Source organism: Perna viridis, chromosome 1 (genome assembly GCF_037379345.1).
Source record: "Perna viridis isolate PV_CMFRI_1.1 ecotype Kerala chromosome 1, ASM3737934v1, whole genome shotgun sequence".
In the NCBI taxonomy this organism is placed as follows: Eukaryota; Metazoa; Mollusca; class Bivalvia; order Mytilida; family Mytilidae; genus Perna; species Perna viridis.
The window spans coordinates 1,760,579-1,783,100 of record NC_142445.1 but is presented as its reverse complement, the minus strand read 5'-3'; the positions used below and the strand labels follow the sequence as shown (position 1 = coordinate 1,783,100).

At 31.5% G+C, this 22,522-nt stretch overlaps 1 protein-coding gene across 4 annotated transcripts in view; it reads left to right on the top strand.

Moving 5' to 3' along the window:
- LOC148626803 (EGF domain-specific O-linked N-acetylglucosamine transferase-like) overlaps positions 1–22,522 on the top strand; it is a 31,480-nt gene that overhangs the window by 872 nt on the left and 8,086 nt on the right. For 2 of the 4 annotated variants that reach the window (XM_088596281.1, XM_088596205.1), the window contains exons 2-15: positions 8,052–8,226; positions 9,406–9,503; positions 11,564–11,672; positions 13,740–13,840; positions 14,180–14,284; positions 15,245–15,345; positions 15,848–15,951; positions 16,620–16,712; positions 17,079–17,150; positions 18,248–18,334; positions 19,282–19,350; positions 19,575–19,633; positions 20,139–20,166; positions 21,867–21,958. In XM_088596281.1, the coding sequence (XP_088452407.1) occupies positions 8,053–8,226; positions 9,406–9,503; positions 11,564–11,672; positions 13,740–13,840; positions 14,180–14,284; positions 15,245–15,345; positions 15,848–15,951; positions 16,620–16,712; positions 17,079–17,150; positions 18,248–18,334; positions 19,282–19,350; positions 19,575–19,633; positions 20,139–20,166; positions 21,867–21,958 (1,292 nt within the window). In that variant the 5' untranslated portion in view covers position 8,052. Of the gene's footprint in view, positions 1–344; positions 391–8,051; positions 8,227–9,405; positions 9,504–11,563; positions 11,673–13,739; positions 13,841–14,179; positions 14,285–15,244; positions 15,346–15,847; positions 15,952–16,619; positions 16,713–17,078; positions 17,151–18,247; positions 18,335–19,281; positions 19,351–19,574; positions 19,634–20,138; positions 20,167–21,866; positions 21,959–22,522 lie in introns of those variants that run through there. The other 2 variants (XM_088596132.1, XM_088596354.1) reach the window with 2 other exon arrangements.

The following is a 22,522-nucleotide window of genomic DNA, read 5'->3' as shown; positions in this document are numbered from 1 at the left end:
AAAAAAATATGGAATTGTGACGGATTCCTAAAGGAAATATTGTTTAAAACTTATCCGCAAATATACGACTATTAATGGCTTCGTGAACTGTGTTCACATTTAATGAACTGAAATTTTCTACTCAAGTTATGTACTATAGTTGGACTGCATATTTGATAGTGGGAGCAAGCCCCTGTGGTTGAAAATGGACGGATTTTATGTTGGTCAGACACAGAATAGTCACATGCATTATTTTTACCTGATATTTTAAAAAATTGTAATAAAATCTTGGGTGAAAAATGCAAATATCCCACTTGTTAAAAAGTACTACAGTGCTAACAAATGGAATGTTCTTCAAATTTTAGTTTCTACAAAGAAGGGTCGACCAGTGTAAATGGACATGTTTCATGTGTAAGTAGAGATTACTGTCTGAAATGGCAGCATTATGATCTTAAATGTGCTGGACTGAATCATGTGCCAAAACAATCTTTCTGGGATATGCAAACTTTAACATAGTCTTTCAAGTTTGTTAAATGTGAATTTTGTTTTAACTCTGAATGATTTTTAATTGATATTTGTTACATCAGATACGATTTAATAACTTTTATTGTATTTGTATCATTTTGTATATATTAGTATAAAATAAATTTATTACAATTTCCACATTACTAACGTAAATGAGTGTTTTCTTTCACAATTCCATGTGTTATTGACTCAAACCTTATGTATGGTCGATTAGCCTGAAGAGGCTCCCCTCCACAAATGTGTGGACAAGCAGCCACTGCCTTCTTTGTTATGTTTATAATATAAGTTATATTATTTAAGTTCAATGTAATGTAATGTTGTAATTTTAATATATGTTATGTATCATGCCCTCAAGGACCCATTCATATGGATTATAAAAGTTCTTCTTACCAAGACTTGGCATAATGTCCAGAAATAGAAAATAGAGCAAGTTTATTGCCAACTACATGTACCAAAGAACAATTGACTAAGACTTATTCTAAGTCAGATCATAAATTCGCATCTCTCTGAAGTTTGAATTGTTGGTATTGAAAGAATTTGAATTTAATATTATAATGTATACATACATCGTCAAATCATCTGTGATTCTGTTACCAAGATCATATTGGGTTTTTGGCTATTTGACCTTAACCATAATTAAATTCTATTGAAGGTTATCTTCCTACAAATTGTTTGTTTTCAAATTTGTGATAAATTTCATATTTGTCAATGTAGAATTAGAAAAAAATCCAAGGATCCGTGTTTGTCAACAATCAACACTTACATGTAGCAAAAAAAATGGCAGAATAGCAATGAAAAAATAAGGAATTATGAAAATTTAACAAATGAACTTTATGTATTGATATTTGGTTTTTGTTGATACTAAGAGAAGCACATGAAAATAAAAAGTAAGACATCCCTGCATTGAGACTACAACAGTTGGAAAGTTGGAATCAATAATGTTGAATATACAATGTAGATAGATTTAAAGCTACCAGTATCACATGAAACCAAGCCCCAGGACTGAAAATAGTTTTCAGTATTCTGAAATGCCAAAAGATGACTATTTTGTCTTCTTATTGATTCAGATTTGAGAGAACGATTAAATCCCACAAATTTAGCCCAGTTGAAATTAAGATGAAAGCCAGCAACAGAAAATTTTGAATACATGTATGAAAAAAACAATAATTGAACTTAATTTTATGTATATGTCAGGGTTTTATGAGTGATGATGTAACAGTTCTGATAATTGACAAGTAGTTTGGTTTAAACCAATTCTGTATAAAGAGTATTGGAGCAACATATACATTAAATTAACTTAAACATAATTCAGTTAACACTAACGAAATAAACATAAAATGACAGACATGTAGAGTAAACAGTATAACTGATGGAAATTTAGTTTGCTCAATTTATGTTAAAGATTAGTGTATTTATTTTTTAAAGAAAGCATTTTGATATTATATATTACGAGAATAGGTATGGTGAATATCAGCTGTGAATATGTCAAAGAGACAACAACCCCACCAGGATAAAAACGTAGCCTGAGGCCACTCATTGGTCTTCAAAGAACGACAAGTAAACCCTCATACAACAGGGCAGGCTGCAAAACATCATTAAACACAAGTTCAGTGAAAGAGTTGCCCCTATCTACTCAAGTAACTTAAAAAATAAACTAAAAGTGAAAACAAAACAATGTGCAGAAGCCAGAAATTCCTGACTTGGGACAGGTGCAAAAAAAAATGGTTAAAATACTTTTACGTGATCATAGTGGTTCTTATATGCCTATTTATTGACTGATTTTCATGAGATATAAATGTTTTCAAGTTTTTTGTTTAACTGATTTATAAGACTAAAAGAGTTGCATCCCTTGGTATGAAAATAAGAGTCAAATGTATGAAATATATTTGTAGATATTTGATGTCTTCTTTTTTGTTATTGGAACATATGTGTCCAGTGTAAGTTGTATTTGTGGTCACTGCCCAAATTAGAAAGTGTCAAGTTGGATACAGTGTCCATGCTTAGGGTTTGTGGTTATATCTAGCTGCACTCCATGGAGCATGTTATTAAATTTGACTTATGAAGAAATTGAACATGTTTGTCAATTGACATCAGTTCTTTAATATGAAGATAAATTGATTGAAGTAATAGTAACATCTGTGATTTAAGTGTAGGAATGTATTGCTGTACAGTTATCTATATATTGGACATTTTATCGGTAAGCTAGAAAATTTCACCATATTTTATCTTAGTAAATAGTCATCATAGCAGTTTGAAGACACACATGTCCAAGTAAGTACATTAATGTTACATAAATCATGCAGCTATCGATATTGCACCCCATGCTTTAATTAAAAATAAAAATGAGTACTGTACATGATTTTTTTATTGTCTATTGGTTACATACATTGTAGGAGGCTATGATACATGTGTAGTTAAAGATTCCAACAGTTAGTCCATCATTCTGTTGTCCAGTTGTTTAAAGTTTTGACTTTAGTTTGTAGTTTTATGGACAGGTATTTAAAATGACAAATACAAAAATTGAATTCGAATTTCAGTTCAATCAGAAATTTTTTTACACAGTATTTTACCTGGATTTATTTTAACTCCTGGAAATCAAAATATGCTGCTTGGGTATTATTGGAATCACCCTGTCTAGTATCAACACCTCCTGAACTCCTCAATGGATTTTGATGAATCTCCATAGGAAAGTCAGCTATCATATGTAAATATGTATGAAGGAAGATGAACATTTTTTGATGTCTGTAAAATGGAGAATTAAATTGAAGGATTTTATATATTTTCTTCTTAACTTCTCAGCGGTGTTTAATAAAACTTTATAGGTAGAATATATATATATGTATCATTTGTAAGTGTACATAAAAAAATATTATTGTTGAATGCCTGTAAAAGGAGAATCCGAGATAATCCAAATTAAGGGTTTAAAATATCTTATCTTGTAAGTGTAACTCTTACTAAACCACTGAATTGATTTTGACGAAACTTCATTGAAGGTTTAGGCACCATGTGCAAATGAATTGAACTGTTGTATATTGTCAGCAAGGGTTAATTCAAGCTTTATCTTTTCATGAATTCTTTTTTAGTCTGGACATTCAGAAAGTGATTTGAGATATCTCTTCTTAGATTTTAGATGAGTTAATGAATTCAATTAAATCAGATCATTTTTTTTACATAGTGATGACCTTGGCATTTAAAATAAAAAAATATTTTTAGTTTTCAAAGTGGAATATAATTGCTTTGTACTCTGAAAATCTTATTTATTTTGGTACCGTAGCTGAGAATTGTCTAAAGGTTTATACATGATTAGCATAGCTGAGAATCGTCTGAAGGTTTATAATTGTCTTTTACATCTACTCTACTGCATGTGCTCATAAAGACACATGTATTGAACATCTCGATCTTATAACAGAAAAAAATGAGTGTAAAAATAGAACATCTGTCTGAATGTCTACTTATATAGCTTCATAGAAAGTAATAGGATTAATTATAAACGTTAAACCTTCCTGACTGGCTAGACTAATATAATGACAATCATATAGAATAATGAAGACAGTTGTAACAATGACAGAAATGGTATAATCGTGATTAAAACAACAGCAGTCTGGAACTATGTCGTCAAGAGAAATTCTAATCAAAATGTTATACCTTGTTAAAATGGATGTTGAATAACACACTGTAGGTCAAGGACCCCAAAATGACCTTAAAATCTAATGAATTTATTTCATTATCAAAGAGAACATATTTCATTCATTCTTGTTTTCCCTTTTACAGCCAAAAAAACTAAAAATTATAGTAATGGTGTGAATCCTGATTTTTTTTCGAAAAAATGAAAGTTAACATAAAATTTTGTTTTGAAAGGGAAATTAAGGGAATGAATATTGAAACAGGAAAAAAATTACATGTAATCCAAGGATAACAACTAGACAAGGAAAAAAATGCCCACCAAAATAATTCATTCAAAGAAACAAATGTTAATGAGCAACCCACTGGGACCATTAGTATTCAAAAATTAGATATAAATAAAGTCTAATAAAACAATTGAGATCTTTGAAAATACCTGATCACAATCAAATCTAGTAAAACAACACAGATCCTTCAAATATTCAACGGAAGTGAAATCTAGTAAAACAATGAGATCTTCACAGTGAATCTAGTAAAACAATGAGATCTTCACACTGAAATCTGGTATAAACAATAAGATCTTCACAGTGAAATCTAGTAAAACAATGAGATCTTCACAGTGAAATCTGGTAAAAACAATGAGATTTTCACACTGAAATCTGGTAAAAACAATGAGATCTTCACCGTGAAATCAGGTAAAAACAATGAGATCTTCACAGTGAAATCTGGTCAAGACAATGAGATCTTCACAGTGAAATCTGGTAAAACAATGAGATCTTCACAGTGAAATCTGGTCAAGACAATGAGATCTTCACACTGAAATCTGGTCAAGACAATGAGATCTTCACACAGAAATCTGGTAAAATAATGAGATCTTCACACTGAAATCTGGTAAAAACAATGAGGTCTTCACAGTGAAATCTGGTAAAAACAATGAGATCTTCACACTGATGTCTGGTCAGGACAATGAGATCTTCACACTGAAATCTGGTAAAAATGAGATCTTCACACTGAAATCTGGTAAAAACAATGATATCTTCACACTGAAATCTGTCAAGACAATGAGATCTTCATAGTGAAATCTGGTAAAAGCAATGAGATCTTCACACTGAAATCTGGTAAAAACAATGGGATCTTCACACTGAAATCTGGTAAAAACCATGAGATTTTCACACTGAAATCTGTCAAGACAATGAGATCTTCACACTGAAATCTGGTAAAAACAATGAGATCTTCACACTGAAATCTGGTAAAACAATGAGATCTTCACACTGAAATCTGTCAAGACAATGAGATCCTCATAGGGAAATCTGGTAAAAACAATGAGATGTTCACACTGAAATCTGGTAAAAACAATGAGATCTTCACACTGAAATCTGGTAAAAACCATGAGATCTTCACAGTGAAATCTGTCAAGACAATGAGATCTTCACAGTGAAATCTGGTAAAAACAATGAGATCTTCACAGTGAAATCTGGTAAAAACAATGAGATCTTCACAGTGAAATCTGGTCAAGACAATGAGATCTTCACAGTGAAATCTGGTAAAAACAATGAGATCTTCACACTGAAATCTGGTAAAAACCATGAGATCTTCACACTGAAATCTGTCAAGACAATGAGATCTTCACAGTGAAATCTGGTAAAAACAATGAGATCTTCACAGTGAAATCTGGTAAAAACAATGAGATCTTCACAGTGAAATCTGGTAAAAACAATGGGATCTTCACAGTGAAATCAGGTAAAAACAATGATATCTTCACACTGAAATCTGGTCAAGACCATGAGATCTTCACACTGAAATCTTGTAAAATTATGGTTAATGTGTGCATGCCAATCAATTACAAAGGAAATGAAAAAAGTCAATGCTGAGAAAAAACTGATATTTGTGGAAGGAAATTCATCATTTGTCAGAGTTTAATTGTACTGATTTAGAATTGGTAGGGAACCTGTCCCCGTCTATCCTCAGTGATCTATTTTGTAGACAATGGAAAAAAATCAGGAGTATAATTATCAATGGCTGAGTGATGATTTAATTTAACATATCTTTAGTTATGTTCAACAAAGATCAAAATAGAATGCAGCAGCTCTGGTGCACAAAATTAAAATTAATTACTTTCATATACATGTACTATAAATAAATTACTATTAATTTTTCTATGATCACAAAAAATTGAGTTGTATAACAGTATATCATGGTTAGTAGACACTTGTTTTTCATGAGATAATTTAAATATTAGTTGGTTGATCTTTATAAAATTTTATAACAAGGTTCCCAAACTTCAAAGGTTTTGTGGATGATGACTGACTGTTTTAGAGCACGGGACCAAGAAGGAAAAAAAAACAAGCATTTCATAGAATTTAACCTTATACCTGTAACTCCATTAAAAGAATAATGATGTATATGGTACTATTCCACAATATTCTAGACCACAATGGTCAGACTGAGATTTTATTTTGGGGTTTAAGATTTGAACTGTTTAGAAATAAGGGGCAAAAAATTGGGGGGGGGGGGTTATAAACAGCATTTTACTGATTTACTGATGTCCGGGCAATAGCTTGTCTTTGAGCGAATGTATCTCTTTGAAATTGTATTACCAAAGGACAATTAGGATTGATTTTGGGGTTTAGGACTTGAACCTTGTTTTTAATTGAGGGCCAAAAGGGGTCTGAAACAAGCATTTTCTTTTCATGTTTGAATTAAACCTTGAGTAAAAGTGAATGGATTGCATATAAACTTAAATACTACATGTACAAGGGCCATACAAAAAAAGGAAAACTGGAATTGACTTTCTGGGTTGTGACATGAGCAAAGTCAGAAAAAGGGACTAAAAACAAGTATTTTTTTCTGATTTCTGGATGATAACTGAGTAATAGGGAATGGATCACTTTGATATTGTACCACAAGGTGGCATACCCCCCCCCCCCCCGAAAGTTTGGAATTGTTTTTGACTGGAAGCATTTTGAAATAAGTGACCAAAAGGTGACTACTTTGATTCTTGTCAAATTCTTATCCTGTGTTTAAAGTCTAACCATAATCAAACTAAAAGCTATCCAGTTTGAATGATTGTCCATACTTGCCTCAAATGTTTAGGGTTCTACCTCTGTGGTCATCTGAAGCAAAGCATTTTATTACTTAATTTACTTCAGACAAAAAAAATTTTTTTTGACAGTATGTCATACCTATCACAAGTAATGGTAATTAACAGACAAAATTGTCATTCACAGAAAGTTTGACAGTGTTCTCAAACTTTACAGTTTGTGTTCATAAGTAAAAAGGGGGAGGGTTAAATTTGTTTGGTTTTCTGTTACAGTCAAATGGAAGTACATGTTTCTTGATAAACAAATTAACTACAGTACAGCTAGAGAATACACCTAATTTTAATGGTAAAAATTGTAATATTGGTTAGAGGTCATGTGGTGCATGTTTAAACTATGGTAGGTCCTAAACTGTGAACTTGTCCCATATATTCTGAGACTTCATAAGTTCAATATCTATGTCTTTTGCAAATAAAGTTTTCTGTGACCGAAGGGTAGGACTTTGATCTTACAAATTTTAGTAGGTAAAAAAGCTCTAAATCTGATGCAGGAGGCTGTTTTCACTTTAAACAGATAGTAGTAAATAAGCTCAGGAGACAAGGTTTAGCCTACAGCTGGATATGATTGCGTTATTACAGATACTTACATGTCTGCATTTGACTCATAATTCTAACAGACAGTATTTAATGAAACTGCTTGAAGACAACAGATTAGATATATGTATAGGGGCTCTTTTAGGTGTTCTTTGTTTATACATATCTGTTAAACCTGGTAATTTATATCCCAATGTTTGTCATTACATATAATAGGTGCCATTCTCTTACAGGTGGGTTATGATTCTGCTGATTATCACTAATTCTAGTACATGAGATATACTTTTTCTTTTAGGATGAGAAGACACCATGTAAGGATTAGTTGTATTATCATTGCATTCTGTACTGTGATAGTGGATAGCTATGATTGGGATAGTCTTAACTTGTCTGAGGAACATCTGCCATATTTTTTCACCAACAATCAGGATATAAGACAACAATGTCAGGAAGATGGCAGTTGTCCTTTTAAGGTAAATTGGTCAGCTGACAAAATCTTATATTATTTTCTGCATTCTAATGACATACATGCAGGATTTGTTGTAATTTTCCAGTCTTGCACCTATCCGTAAAGCCATGAAGGGGCTTTCTTGTATTTTGTCCTTTGTACTAAGGTAGTTTTAAAAGCTTTCCTCTTCAGTAGCAGTTTAATTTTAATTTTTTGTATATGCAATAGAAAAAGTTTAAAAAAATTTATTTTCAATCAATGTAACTCAACAATATATATACAATGTATATATAATAAGCATGTGTAAATACAATCCAATCAGCTTCTTATCCATAGTACTTGTTAAGTCAAGTCTGGATTTAAACTCTTCATATACAAGTACATGTACCAGTATATTGAATTCATAGGTTTATGTAGGTGTGAAAGGTTAAACTTAGGTCAAATGTGTATGTAGAATACAGAGGTCAACAGGAGGTCAATATTGATAACTTTTACTTGTCATTGGTATTATATGATTATAGCATGATTGGATGACAATAAATTACATTGACTTTCACACACTGTTGTTTCTTTTAGTTTTTTTTTATAGTTTTTTTAGTAAGGTTGTCTTTTCAGTCTTAGAAAACTTTATTGAAATAAACAGCAACTGTAAAGAATAAGAGCTAAAATTAACTGTTACAATCTTAGCTGCCTTTTGTCTTAAGGACCCCCCCACCCCCCAACTTGGGGTTCTGTGCTATTGAAGTCCTAATAAGTATAATTATACGAATGAGCCTTATTTAATACATTACACTTTTTCAATGAAATTTATTTATGAATCATCTCTAACCTTCAATTTACTACCGGAAGTACTACAATGTACTAAGTAAAAAATACAGGGTAACTGCAGATCTTCCATCTTAATATCCAAATTTATTTTCTGTTGAAGATAAGCTGTATAGGATTACTATGATATACTTGGATTTTCTAAAGTAGTGCTATTTAGTTATCTGGCATATTTTTGATATTAGTGTTCCATAGCTAGTCTATGAACTCTGTTATACTGCCTGAAAAGTAAGGCATAAGTTCAAATACTGTGTTAAAGGCCTGTTTATCTCCAGAAATTTAATTGAATTAGAACAAAGCTGTAAATAGGGCTAATTTTCCAATAAAACCATATCTTGAGTGCTTTCTTGTTAAATAATTTATGAATACTTTTTGGTAGGCAAGTCTAAATGTGAAGAAATGTTGGGGCTATGAAGAGAAATGTCCAGAGGGGCAAAGGCTATCCAACCCTGTTTGTCCTGGTGATAGTCGGGGATGGTAGGTACATGTAGATCTTCTACTCATTTTCATAATTGCAAACTCTCCTTATCTTTTTATAGTGAGAAAAGATCAAACCAGAGCATGTGGGTTTCATCTTAGGGTACTGATAGGGTAGGGTCGATATCAGGAAGCTTCTTGAGAGGCTTTTTTAAAGTAACAAAGTCATTTTATTACACCCATCTTTCTAAACGGGTCATGGTATTCTGGTGACCGTTCATCCATCATTCACGCTTCACACAATAATTAAAAAATGCTGGCACCAGTTTTTGTGAAACTTTGGTAACTTGTTTCTTTCTATTGATGTGATCTCCCTCCCACTTTTCATAAATTTCTGATTTTTCATTTTTGAATTTTTTAACTTTATTCATACAAAAATGGGATGATTTTCTGTTTTTGGACTATGACTCAAAAATCCTTGCAGAAATATCAATGAAATTTGATGAATTGTTCATTTATTTGATATAAGCTCCCTTTCAATTTTTGTAAATTTCCAATTCTAGGAGTTAAAGTTATTGGACTATTTTCCTAAAAATGGGGGGTGGGGGGAGGGGGGTGTGGCAGAGTTGCAGTTTTCTTCTTATAATTCAATAATGGTTGCACTCATTTTCATGAAAGTTTGGACAATAGTTTATTTCTATTTAAGTAATTTAAGTAAGCTCATTTTTCATTTGTAATAAATTTCTGATTTTCATTTTCTTGTTATGGAACTTTATCTATAAAAAAAGGAGGGATTTCCAAAATTTACCCTATAACTTGAAAACCCTTTGAGCAATTTCTATGAAACTGTGCTAAATTGTATATTTGTATTACTGTAAGGTCCTTCTGATTTTTAGCTCATCGGCCAAAGGCCATGTGAGCTATTGCCATCACTTGGCGGTCATCATTGTTGTCATTGTCCATGGTCATTAAAAATTTTTCAAACTCTTCACTTCTGACACTTCTTGACAAATTAGAGTCAAACTTAGTATTAATATGCCTTGGAGCATTCTGCATAGAACTGAAGTAAGGATTTTTTGATCCGTCAGAAAACATTGCATATGTTACTAAAAATAGAACAAAAGAGTCAGACAGAAGTTTTGCACATATATCTCATAAAGCATTAAGTTAAGGACAATTCTGATAGGTAAAAGTATTTAGCATGATGCAATCTATCTGTGATCAAATTTTCTTTATAATCTGTACAGCCATGAAGGAGTTATTGCCCTTTTTCAAAGTTTTTACCTATTTTTAATGTTATTTCTTTCAAAAATCTGTTCCGCTGAAACTACCAGACCAATTACAACCTGACTTGGTTTGAATATTCTTAGGGTATTGTGCATAGATCTGATGTGGGGATTTTTGATCTATTGAAAAAAATGTCGGCTATATATTGTTACTTACTTCTGGAGGAAGCTTTCTATTTAAAATGGGGTCACTGGCCCTTATCATTCTGAAAAAAAAGGCTCTAAATGGGTTAAATAGGTGTTTTTTATTCAAGTGGGATATATAATGATAGACTTCCTCCTTTCCATTACACAGAAACGTATCCATTTCTTATCAGTTACTCCTCTTATACCACTGATTAAACTTTCATAGTATCTTTATTACGTATTGCTGTTGTGTATCTCCTATTTTAATTTGGTGTTCACATTTGCCCTATCATTTTAGTATCTGTCTAGCTGGACTCCATGAAGCTTTCATTACCTTTCTTATCTTTTTAAGTCTAGTTTCTAGTTTTTTTTATTCCAGTAAAATAAAAAAAAATGATTACTGGTAATTAAAAAAAAAGTTGCAGTAATAGTAATACTTATGCAATAACATTACAGAGATTTATGGTTGAGTTCTTAGAGGTATAATTACATGGATATCAAATCAGCTAAACATGAACTTGAATCATCAACATTATATAATGATTCAATTCAATCAGGAAGAAATTTAGGGTTGAATTATAAATAAACTGTTCCAAGGATCAAAAGTTAACATTTTTGTTTGTCTGAAAAACTATTAATTTACAAAAATTACAGTGTTTAAGGATTTAACTGATTCTAGAAGTATTTGATTGATTGATTTCTGGACAGGACAAGAGACAAAGCTTCCCAGATTGATAATTTTTGGAAGGGAGCAGATTTTGGTTACATGAAGGAAAGAAGAAGTGAGCTTATGACAATATGTGAACCAGAGAGTGAGGTACTGGTCTTTTGGTAAATATTGTTACATTAACATCCAGTGTTTTTGAGGATCTGTGGTAAATATTGTTACATGAACATCCAGGGTTGTTGAGGATCTGTGGTAAATATTGTTACATTAACATCCAGGGTTGCTGAGGGTCTGTGGTAAATATTGTTACATTAACATCCAGTGTTTTTGAGGATCTGTGGTAAATATTGTTACATGAACATCCAGGGTTGTTGAGGATCTGTGGTAAATATTGTTACATTAACATCCAGGGTTGCTGAGGGTCTGTGGTAAATATTGTTACATTAACATCCAGGGTTGATGAAGGTCTGTGGTAAATATTGATACATTAACATCGAGGGTTGTTGAGGATCTGTGGTGAATATTGTTATATTAACATCCAGGGTTGTTGAGGATCTGTGGTAAATATTGTTACATATACATCCAGGGTTGTTGAGGGTCTGTGGTAAATATTGATACCATAACATCAAGGGTTGTTGAGGGTCTGTGGTAAATAATGATACATTAACACCCAGGTTGTTGAGGATCTGTGGTAAATATTGTTACATTAACATCCAGTCTTGTTGAGGGTCTGTGGTAAATATTGTTACATATACATCCAGGTTTGCTGAGGATCTGTGGTAAATATTGTTATGTTAACATCCAGGGTTGTTGAGGGTCTGTGGTAAATATTGATACCTTAACATCGAGGGTTGTTGAGGGTCTATGGTAAATAATGATACATTAACAACCAGGTTGTTGAGGATCTGTGGTAAATATTGTTACATTAACATCCAGTCTTGTTGAGGGTCTGTGGTAAATATTGATACATTAACATACAGTGTGGTTCAGGGTCTGTCGTAAATATTGTTACTCTACAAGACCTGCTAATATTGATAGAGTTATTTCCCTTTGAAATTAATATTTCTTGTTTAGTGATCTCATGGATACAATTCTCAATGGATTTGGATTTAATTTATATACCGAATTATGCTGCTACTAATCTCTTTTACAAGTTAAAAAACAACAATGTCTGGCTCCAACTATTGTAGGTTTTTTTTGGAAGACCGAAATTTTCCTTTACAGTTTTGTAATTATATAATATAATAATAACATTTTATTTCAAGAGGGTAACACAATTACAAAGTTTAACATTATAGTTTATTACTCTATTTTTGTGTAAAGTACAACATTGCCATACCATATTACACTCGAACCTCATATTTACATGTACATATATAAATATAAACACCCAAAGCACCTAGAGTTTCAAATACTCTATTTCACTGTTGTAAGCAAACTTATGTTTTTTAAACAATGCTCCTTGTATTGTAGTGAATAAGTGACCAAACACAGTTTGCCATGAACATAATTCCTGAAGCCACACCAAGCCCATAACTTTTTCTCATGTACATGTATGAATCGTTATATTCAATGAAATTCATGACACTACACTTATAGAATAACAAACCAGATTAAATTAAACTATTTATTTACAAAATTTTACATTTTGGCAAATGGGGACTTGCACAACTGCAGCTGAAAATACAATGTATATAATGTCTCTCTTGGAAGGGAGACAACTCAACTAACTATGTAACTTGGAAAACTGTATCCAAAATTTTTAACATTATAGTACATGTATATGTAAATACAATTGAACTATTCTTTAGCCTGTTGTTCACTAGGAAAAATTTTAATTTCTTCTTAAAAAAAAACTTATTTCTTTTGCTTTTCTTATTTATTTGGGATTCAGGGGTGGTTTAGAGTGCTTTTCCTATATATACATGATGAAAGAACATACTGCCAGCATAGGTCAAAGTTTTCAGCAGATGAGTGGGTTTGGGAATGTTCTGTTCTGAAAAGAAGTTGTCATTACTTATGAGCCCTATCTCATATTGGAGGTTTTTATCTTTTGAGTTTATCTTCTAACAGTCATTGTGAGTCTTATGTTGTATTATAAGGAATGACAATGCCCTTGTCATTAGAGTTTAACTACTGTGGTCATTGTGAGACCTTCACAGTATTATCTTTACTGTGGTATGAACATTGTCCCATTTATCTATTTTACTGCTTTAGTCAGATTCTTTGCTGGAATGTGCCAAGTACACCAGATATTGTAGAGCTAAGAACATCTACTTAGACTTTACTGATGCCAGATTCAGAGCGAGCAATGATAGGTAATACATTCATTTTTGTGGGGTTAAAATTTTTTGGTGATGTATTAAAAATGGAATTTGTACATAAAAGTTTTTGTGTTTTTAACAGTTAAAAGTGTAACTGGAATAGTGGTTGAATTTTTGTTTGGATTTTACTTTTTACTTATCCATAAAAATTGAAAGTTAGGTCAAACTTCTTCATTTACAATAGACTTGTACAGATATAATATTGACTTCAACAGACACAACATTCAGTATTCATTCTTACATCCAAGAAATAAATACCGGTATGTATCTTGACATGTATCTGTTATCTTCCAACATTTCCTTTACTGCAGGTATATTGTTCTTTTCTTCTAGATTCCATGAGGATATATTTAATGAAGGGCAGATTGGAGGCAAATGTAAACTAAACAAAGAATTATTGAGGCAGCAAAAAGAGCACAAAAGTCCCTTACAATCATGGTATTGTTAATTAATGATTTAATTTTATATTTAACTAGCTTTCTGATTGGTTGGTTCTCTTTGAAAAAAACCAAGTTATTTTGTACAACTTACTTTGATACTGTGACCTCATTAGTATTGATCAGTGCACTCTGAGATTAACAATTCAATTAATCTCAAATAAAACTACATATTGATAATAAACAAATTCTTGCTTTTTAGAAATTAAATTATAAGGAATTTTTTTTTAACAGGTTATACAAAATAACATGGCTTACACTTTTTATAAACAACTTCAGATTTTAAGTGTAAACTGCCACAAACCATTTATTTCATAAAAAATTAGAAACAATAAGTAGCATTAATAGTACATTTGTTTGTTCCGACCCTATACAGGTACCTGTATTCCCCAACCTATACAGGTACCTGTATTCCCCGTAAACTCAGCCTTAAGTCTCCGACATTCATATTTTCATTTCATTGGTTCATGTTGTACCTATGTTTGTCAGACGTATAAATAAAGTTTAATCAACTTGTATGCTTATTTTATATATGAAACCGAAAAGAAAGGCATAGGGGAAATGTCCTGGTTGTAATTGCCATGTAAACATCATCTACTGGTGAACCGATTAGTAAATTTAGATGATTTTTGACAACCCTAATTAATTTGTTGAAAAATACAGTTATATTGTTTTATAAATGGATGTAATTTTTTGTTGTTAGTTGAATCTTAATATCATTAAATCTTCTATTACTATGTTGACAGAACTCATAAAAAAATAATTCAATTCAATTTCGAGGTCCATTTTGGACTTTTGCAGATTTGATGAATCAATGTTTGTGTTATTTTATTGGATGATTGGTTGAATTAGCTGTGTTACCACAATAAAGTCATCTAGGATTTAAACATTATGTATATTTTATATATGAATGTGTTTCATGTCAATATAGTGGTATGTACATTAATATTCCTATTTATAGGTATGCTGAGTTTGAGCACTATACCTCCCTAGAATTCCGTCCAGAAAGTAAATGTGATATCATCATCGATAAACCAACCCTTCTCATCAAGTTAGATGCAGGTATGTTTCAATAGGTATAATCTAGTCTTCAATGTGAAGGACAACCTCTAATTGGTTAATCCCTTAAGTATCATACTGAGTTGTTTATTTGTCAAATACAACTAAGGTAGCACTCTTATTACAATAATTTATGAATTGTTCAGATCAATTTGCTCTCTGTCTTTCTTTGTTTATGTATAATTCTGTAATACCACTGTACACACACTGTATAAATCTGTAATACCACTGTACACACTGTATAATTCTGTAATACCACTGTACACACACTGTATAATTCTGTAATACCACTGTACACACACTGTATAATTCTGTAATACCACTGTACACACACTGTATAAATCTGTAATACCACTATACACACACTGTATAATTCTGTAATACCACTGTACACACACTGTATAAATCTGTAATACCACTATACACACACTGTATAATTCTGTAATACCACTATACACACACTGTATAAATCAGTATGTTGAAATGTTATTATGTTTCATTCCAGGTGTGAACCTTTACCATCATTTCTGTGATTTTGTTAACCTGTATGCCTCACAGCATGTCAACAATACATTTTCTACTGATATATATGTGGTTATGTGGGATACAGTAAGTTGGTATCATTTCAGAACTACTTGTTATGTTTTAATCCAATTTGAATTATTGAGAACAATTGAACCCTGCCTCAACATAATACACATACTTAGTACATGATGATTATACCTCTATATATATGTCTGTCTGTCTGTCTGTCTGTCATTCTTGTTTAAAATATTTATCTGTTTGTATGTAATAATATTCTAAACAATGATGTTATGACATGTCTGTCTGTCATCAATATGTTGCCACTAGGATACTGCCTTGATTTTTTGTCTGATTTCCTTTAAACTTGAATGAAGTTTTTGTTACCATAAAAGTTTGTTTGGGGTTGCTCAATGTTGAGGGGGACCTTTTTCAGGTGGGAGACCCATAACATTCATGGATTTATGCTTGTCATCTTGATAAGGACTTTTAAATTTGTTTGTTAGATTTTCTTCATACTTTTTATGAAGTGTGGTAGCCATCAAAGTAAAATGGGATTTATTGTCTCAAACCTTCATTGAAGGGGGGACATTTTTTTATTGAATGCCCAATATGAAAGTATGTAGGCCATGCTGTGTAAGGTTCATTCACTGTAGATGATTATATTTCTGATTAATTAATGACATTTTGCCTCCTGCAAACAAAGTTTTGAATTTTCAGAGAGCTCTTTAGATTTCAAGTTGTGTTTTTTTTAGAGTGAAATGGTATATAGAGATTTTTTCGAAATCACATGGAAAGCCTTTACTGATCATCCTATTATACGCCTGTCTCATTATGATGGTAAAAAGGTCAGTATCATTTAAAATATGTTATACAATATAGATTATCAACTGATGACTACAATAACATCAGTAAGGATCAGCATTGGTATATCTGACGGTAATATTGATAATTATTATCTCTCATTGCATTACTTCAATGTGACTGATGCTTTATTTAGTATTTCCACAGAAATCCTCACAAGAAATTGAAAGTATATAAAATTTTCTCATATTCATAAACAAATAAGTTATCATTTTCAAGTTCTTCCTTTGTGTGATTTATGTCTTTCATTTTAGAGAGGAAAAAAAACTTATATTAGGACAATTACATCATCTTTGTAGAATTAGTTATTTTACTTTGTAGATATATACTGTAAATATTTTTTTTTACAGGTGTGTTTTAAGGATGCTGTATTCTCCCTGTTACCAAGAATGAGATTCGGATTGTATTATAACATGCCTCTGGTAAGTTACTTTACTTTCCTAAATAATTTTAAAGAAAGGGTACATGCAGTAAAAATATAAAACTAAAGAAATCCTACAAAAAAATTATTACTGGATCTGTGTTCGTAAAGAAGTGTTGATTGATCCTAACTTTTATCTTTGTGTAATGATTATTATACCTCCACTTACAAAGTTTGGGTAAATAGTGGTATGTATGTCTGTCCTTGCACTTGTCTTTACTTCCTTCCTTCTTTTATGTAAAGAGGTATCCATCTCTTATTTGTTACTCTTCCTACACTGCTAAATGGAATTTCATGAAATTTTTACAACATCTTTATTACATATTCCCATTCTATATCTCCCATTTAGATTTTGATCCTAATCAATTTTAAAGTTTCACAAGGCAAAACATAGACTTTGTCATTTATGACAACACAGGCTACTTACTTATCTCTTACCCATAACTACATCACTCAATGAAATTTAATGAAATTTTCACAGAATCTTAAGTACATATTCCCATTGTGCACCTCCAATTTTTGTCCCCTATAAATACAATGAAGGGGTCACAAAATATTTGTGTCCGTCCATGCATTCATCCACATGTCTGTCCATTTAGTCACACTTGTGGCTGCAACTAGTCGAAAACGACTTGGCAGATTTTCTTCAAATTTTGTAGGATTGTTAGTCACAATTTGCTATTGATCAAATTGTGCCACCATTTTGATTCAACAAATTTAACAGGAGTAATGGGACTTTGTTGAATCTTTACATGCTACACTATATGAACACTTAGTGGACAGCACTTGAAGGATTTTGTTCTGATTTCATTGAATTTTTAGTCACCATATGTAATTGATCATATTGCATCGCCATTTTGATTTAACAAATTTTACAGGTGTTATGGGATTTTGCATTTCAACCTTTTTTGCAGTGGTGGGGAACATCTGGCTATGAGTTGCGTGTAGATTTTGATACAAATCAATTTGAAGGTTAAAAGATGCATGTTATTAAATGTGGGAGTTGGGGTATCAATTTAGTGGGCATTGCTCACAGTTTTTTTTATTAAGTTGATGTTGACTGAAAACTGTCATTTACACAATTTTCAATTTATTAAGATACCTGGTTGCAGTGGGAGCAGTTTCTTTAAAGCTTTTAATCAGCATATTATGCATAGATTACAGGTGCAACAGGAAGGACCTCTAGTGAGTAATTATTTATCAGATTTTAATATTGCAATAAGGTAACAGTTATTCTATTTAAAGGTGGAATATAACATGTAATACATGTATTTAATTTTTCTTATCTAAAAAAGATACATTTTGAAGTGCACAAAAAATGGATTAGATATCATAGTGCAGTAAAATTCATGCTGGAATTAATGAAGTCTTCTGAAGCAGAATATTTTTTTATAAACATTGAACTTTTCTGCTGTGTTGCCTTCTAATGATTTGAATTGTTTATCTTATACTTTTCAATGATAATAGGTTAAATCATTGGGGGATGTATATAGGAATCTCACTGTCTGTCTGTCTGTTAATCCCTCCATCTGTCTACATATCTTGTAAGCACAACTCCAAAACTATAGTTACTGTCTGAGCAATCAAAAGGGAGATAATTCAACTTAATGGATTTACATTTGACAACTTGTATGCAACAATGGATTTTGTTCAAATTTATAGGAAGTTTTGGCATATTTAGTTGTGTGCAAAGGAATAAATTTACTGTTGGAGCATTCAAAAGGGAAGTAATCCAACTGAAGGATTTTACAGGTTAAAACCTCAACCGCACAGTGGATTTTGATATAACTTTATAGGAACATTAATCAGTATATGAAGAATGAAGGAATGTAGTTGCAGTCTTGGAGATAATCCAATTGAAAGGCTTTACATGTTAAACTCATCCTAAACCACTCAAGAGATATTGGAGGTTTGGCATTATAAGTAGATGTGCATGTAGTTACTGTTGAAAGACTTCAAAGGGATATAATTGAGCTTACAGGTTATACATTTCACTTTATTTGAAGCAGGGGTATTCTCTTTGTGAGCTTGCTCACAGTATTTCTAGTTGTTTTTGATGTAAAAGGAACTATGAGTTCTTGTGTTGATCTGCATTTGCTTTATAGGAATTAGCTCAAATTTTACTCTTTTAGGAGGAAAAAATTCGAGTAACTTTACTGTCCAGAACTACAAAATACAGAAAGATACTCAATGAAGATGAGGTAAGTCTTCATTTTGAACCTATATACATTGAATAGTAACATAAATGGGAAAGAAAGTTTTGAGTATCATCACTGTTGGTAATAAGTAGTAAATGAAGCCTAGATAGCCATGACATAATACTATGTTTTTCGTAATAAATAATACAATCTTTAACATGGAAATTTCTTTGAAGTATATCATACTTTGCACACTGTAGGAGTAAAAATGTTTATTTAATTTACAGCTGGTGAATGCCATGAAAACAGTTGGAGAATTTGATGTCAGAAGAGTGGATTTTAATATGTGAGTTTTTATGTTGCTTGTCTTGGGTTTGTGTAACATAAGATAAAAACTGAGATATAAGCTCAGAATATCTGATATAAATATGAGGGCAGTCTTTTTAATACCTTCAATAAGAAGCGGTACTCTCACTACAACAGCAGCTTTTCAGATCAATCATTGGGCTGATACCTTCATTTGACCTTACTACACAACAATATCAACAAATTACCTTCATTTGACCTTACTACACAACAATATTAACAAATTACCTTCATTTGACCTTACTACACAACAATATTAACAAATTACCTTCATTTGACCTTACTGCACAATAATATCAACAAATTACCTTCATTTGACCTTACTACACAATAATATTAACAAATAAACCCTATTCTATTTATTATATTTTTGTGGATATTAACTTTTTAGAAGTGAAAATATACATTATAAAAAATTCAAAGAATTTTAAAATTCTGAAACGAATCTGTGAATGTCATTAACAGACCTTTGTTTATACTTTCAGAGATGTGCCATTTATAGAACAGTTAAAGGTTGGTTTATTAAGTTTGACCTGAGTTATCATTCTGTGTGAAGGCCAAACATTATACTGAATGTATGCTTGTGAGCATTCATTTATTCAAGCTGCATTAGCTGCCAAATTTGTTCAGTTTTGATTCTACTGAATTTTGCTGATTCAATGAAATAAGTTAGTAGTAATGCAAGCAATAAATGTTGATAATACTTACAGAATATTGTAAAAACAATGTTTTTTTAATCAGAGAAGATCGATAACTTTGATCTAATTATTTTTCACCATTACTTCTGAAGATTGCCATCAGGCCATTTACCTGGGTTAAAAATACTTTAAGGTTGGTTAAAATATAACAATAATGGATACACAGGTAAGCACATGTCATGTTTTCATATCATTTTATCTATTTCTTGATTAGTTTTCATATAAAGAATGACCATATTTGTGCCACATTATATTACAATAAAAATAAATAAATTTCAAGAGGATCCTTGCGTTATATTCAAACTTTTATCTTTTACGGCTTGAGTCTGTCGGTCTTCCTTGCCATTGAATAACCACTTTCACTTTACAATCAGATTTGTTATTAAAGAACCAACCCTTACAGCACATGCACGGATTAAGGTCACCAGAAGTCACATGCATACGAATTTAACTAGGTTGATTTTTTTGTCTTCCTAGACAATAAATATATAGACACCTATTTCATGTATTTAATGCATTTTATTTGTGGATATCAAAGGAAATTATACAGGAAAAGTACAATTTAGTAGATATAATTCTAGGTTAAGGCATATATCAACAGAAACAAAAATTAACGTAAATAACAGCTAATGCAGCTTTAACTTAAAGATGTTTATAGATACATACTAAAGTAGTTAATGTGATTCATCAGATACATATTTGAAGTCAGACAGTCTTCAAAGAATCTCGGCAATCTCCTTCTTGGAATTAGATTGTGACACATTATTACTTTTGGGTGCATGGATAAACTAAATCTCAGTATTCCATTTTTGTTTTGTAAGTGCTTTTTTTCTCATGTTTATTCATTACATTCCCAAATCCTGACTTTTCAATTAAGAAAATACAGGGGATTTATTTGTATGATTAGATCTCACACTATGATATATTTATGTGTGTGATTTGTTTGTAGATCTCACACAGTGATCTATTTATGTGTGTGATTAGTTTGTAGATCTCACACAGTGATATATTTATTTGTGTGATTTGTAGATCTCACACAGTGATATATTTATGTGTGTGATTAGTTTGTAGGTCTCACACTATGATATATTTATGTGTATGATTTGTTTGTAGATCGCACACAGTGATATATTTATTTGTGTGATTTGTTTGTAGATCTCACACAGTGATATATTTATTTGTGTGATTTGTTTGTAGATCTCACACAGTGATATATTTATTTATATGATTAGATCTCATACAGTGATATACCATAAAGCAGGTAATTTTCAGGAAGGGTTAATTTTGCCTGTTGAATAAATTCCACAAAATATTTACTCTGGACTTAAGTATTTAGTGCACCACTTATCATCCGTTAAAATTAGAAATGCCAACTTTCTGCTTCAGAATCACAAAATTTTACATCAGCTATAACAACCCATCATACAGTATTTATTGCTGTGATTTTTATATAGATCTCACCCAACAGTGGTATATTATTTTGTTATTTGTATTTGTCATGTGATTATTTCATAGATCTCACACAATAGTGATATATTTATTGGTATGCATGGAGCAGGACTTACACATGGGTTGTTCCAGCCTGACTGGGCAGTCTTGATAGAAATGTAAGAGTATACTTATCTTCTACAACTTATCAGACAGAAATAATATTGAAAGAGTAAATGAAAAGGGCTGATGACTTACTTTCACTCCTTATCCAGGATTTGATAGTGCATAGCCAGATACTGTAAACATATTAATTTCTTGGTGTACTAATTTTCGCGGTGCACAAAAAACCCACGAATTTATATCTGTTAAATTAATTTTTAACACTATATAACACTAATTGTTTTTCGAGACCTTGAAAATTGATACCAATGAATATGTTCCCTTGACAGAATCCGTGAAAATTAGCATCCACAATAATTAATACATTTACAGTATTCATTTCTAAATAGTTGTGCAATATGGTACTCAATATATTGTTTTTTGCATGCTAAAACATTTTTATTATGACATCTCTTCAGAAAAAGGGAAGACGGTTATAGTATGCATTTTTCTCATCCCAAAGTGTGTCTTGGCCATGACCATTTTATCTTTTAACCTAGCCTTTTATGTTTGACATAAGGTGGTGTGTTGCTTTTCAATGATAAACTTGATAAACATGACTCTAACCTGTCACCAGAAGA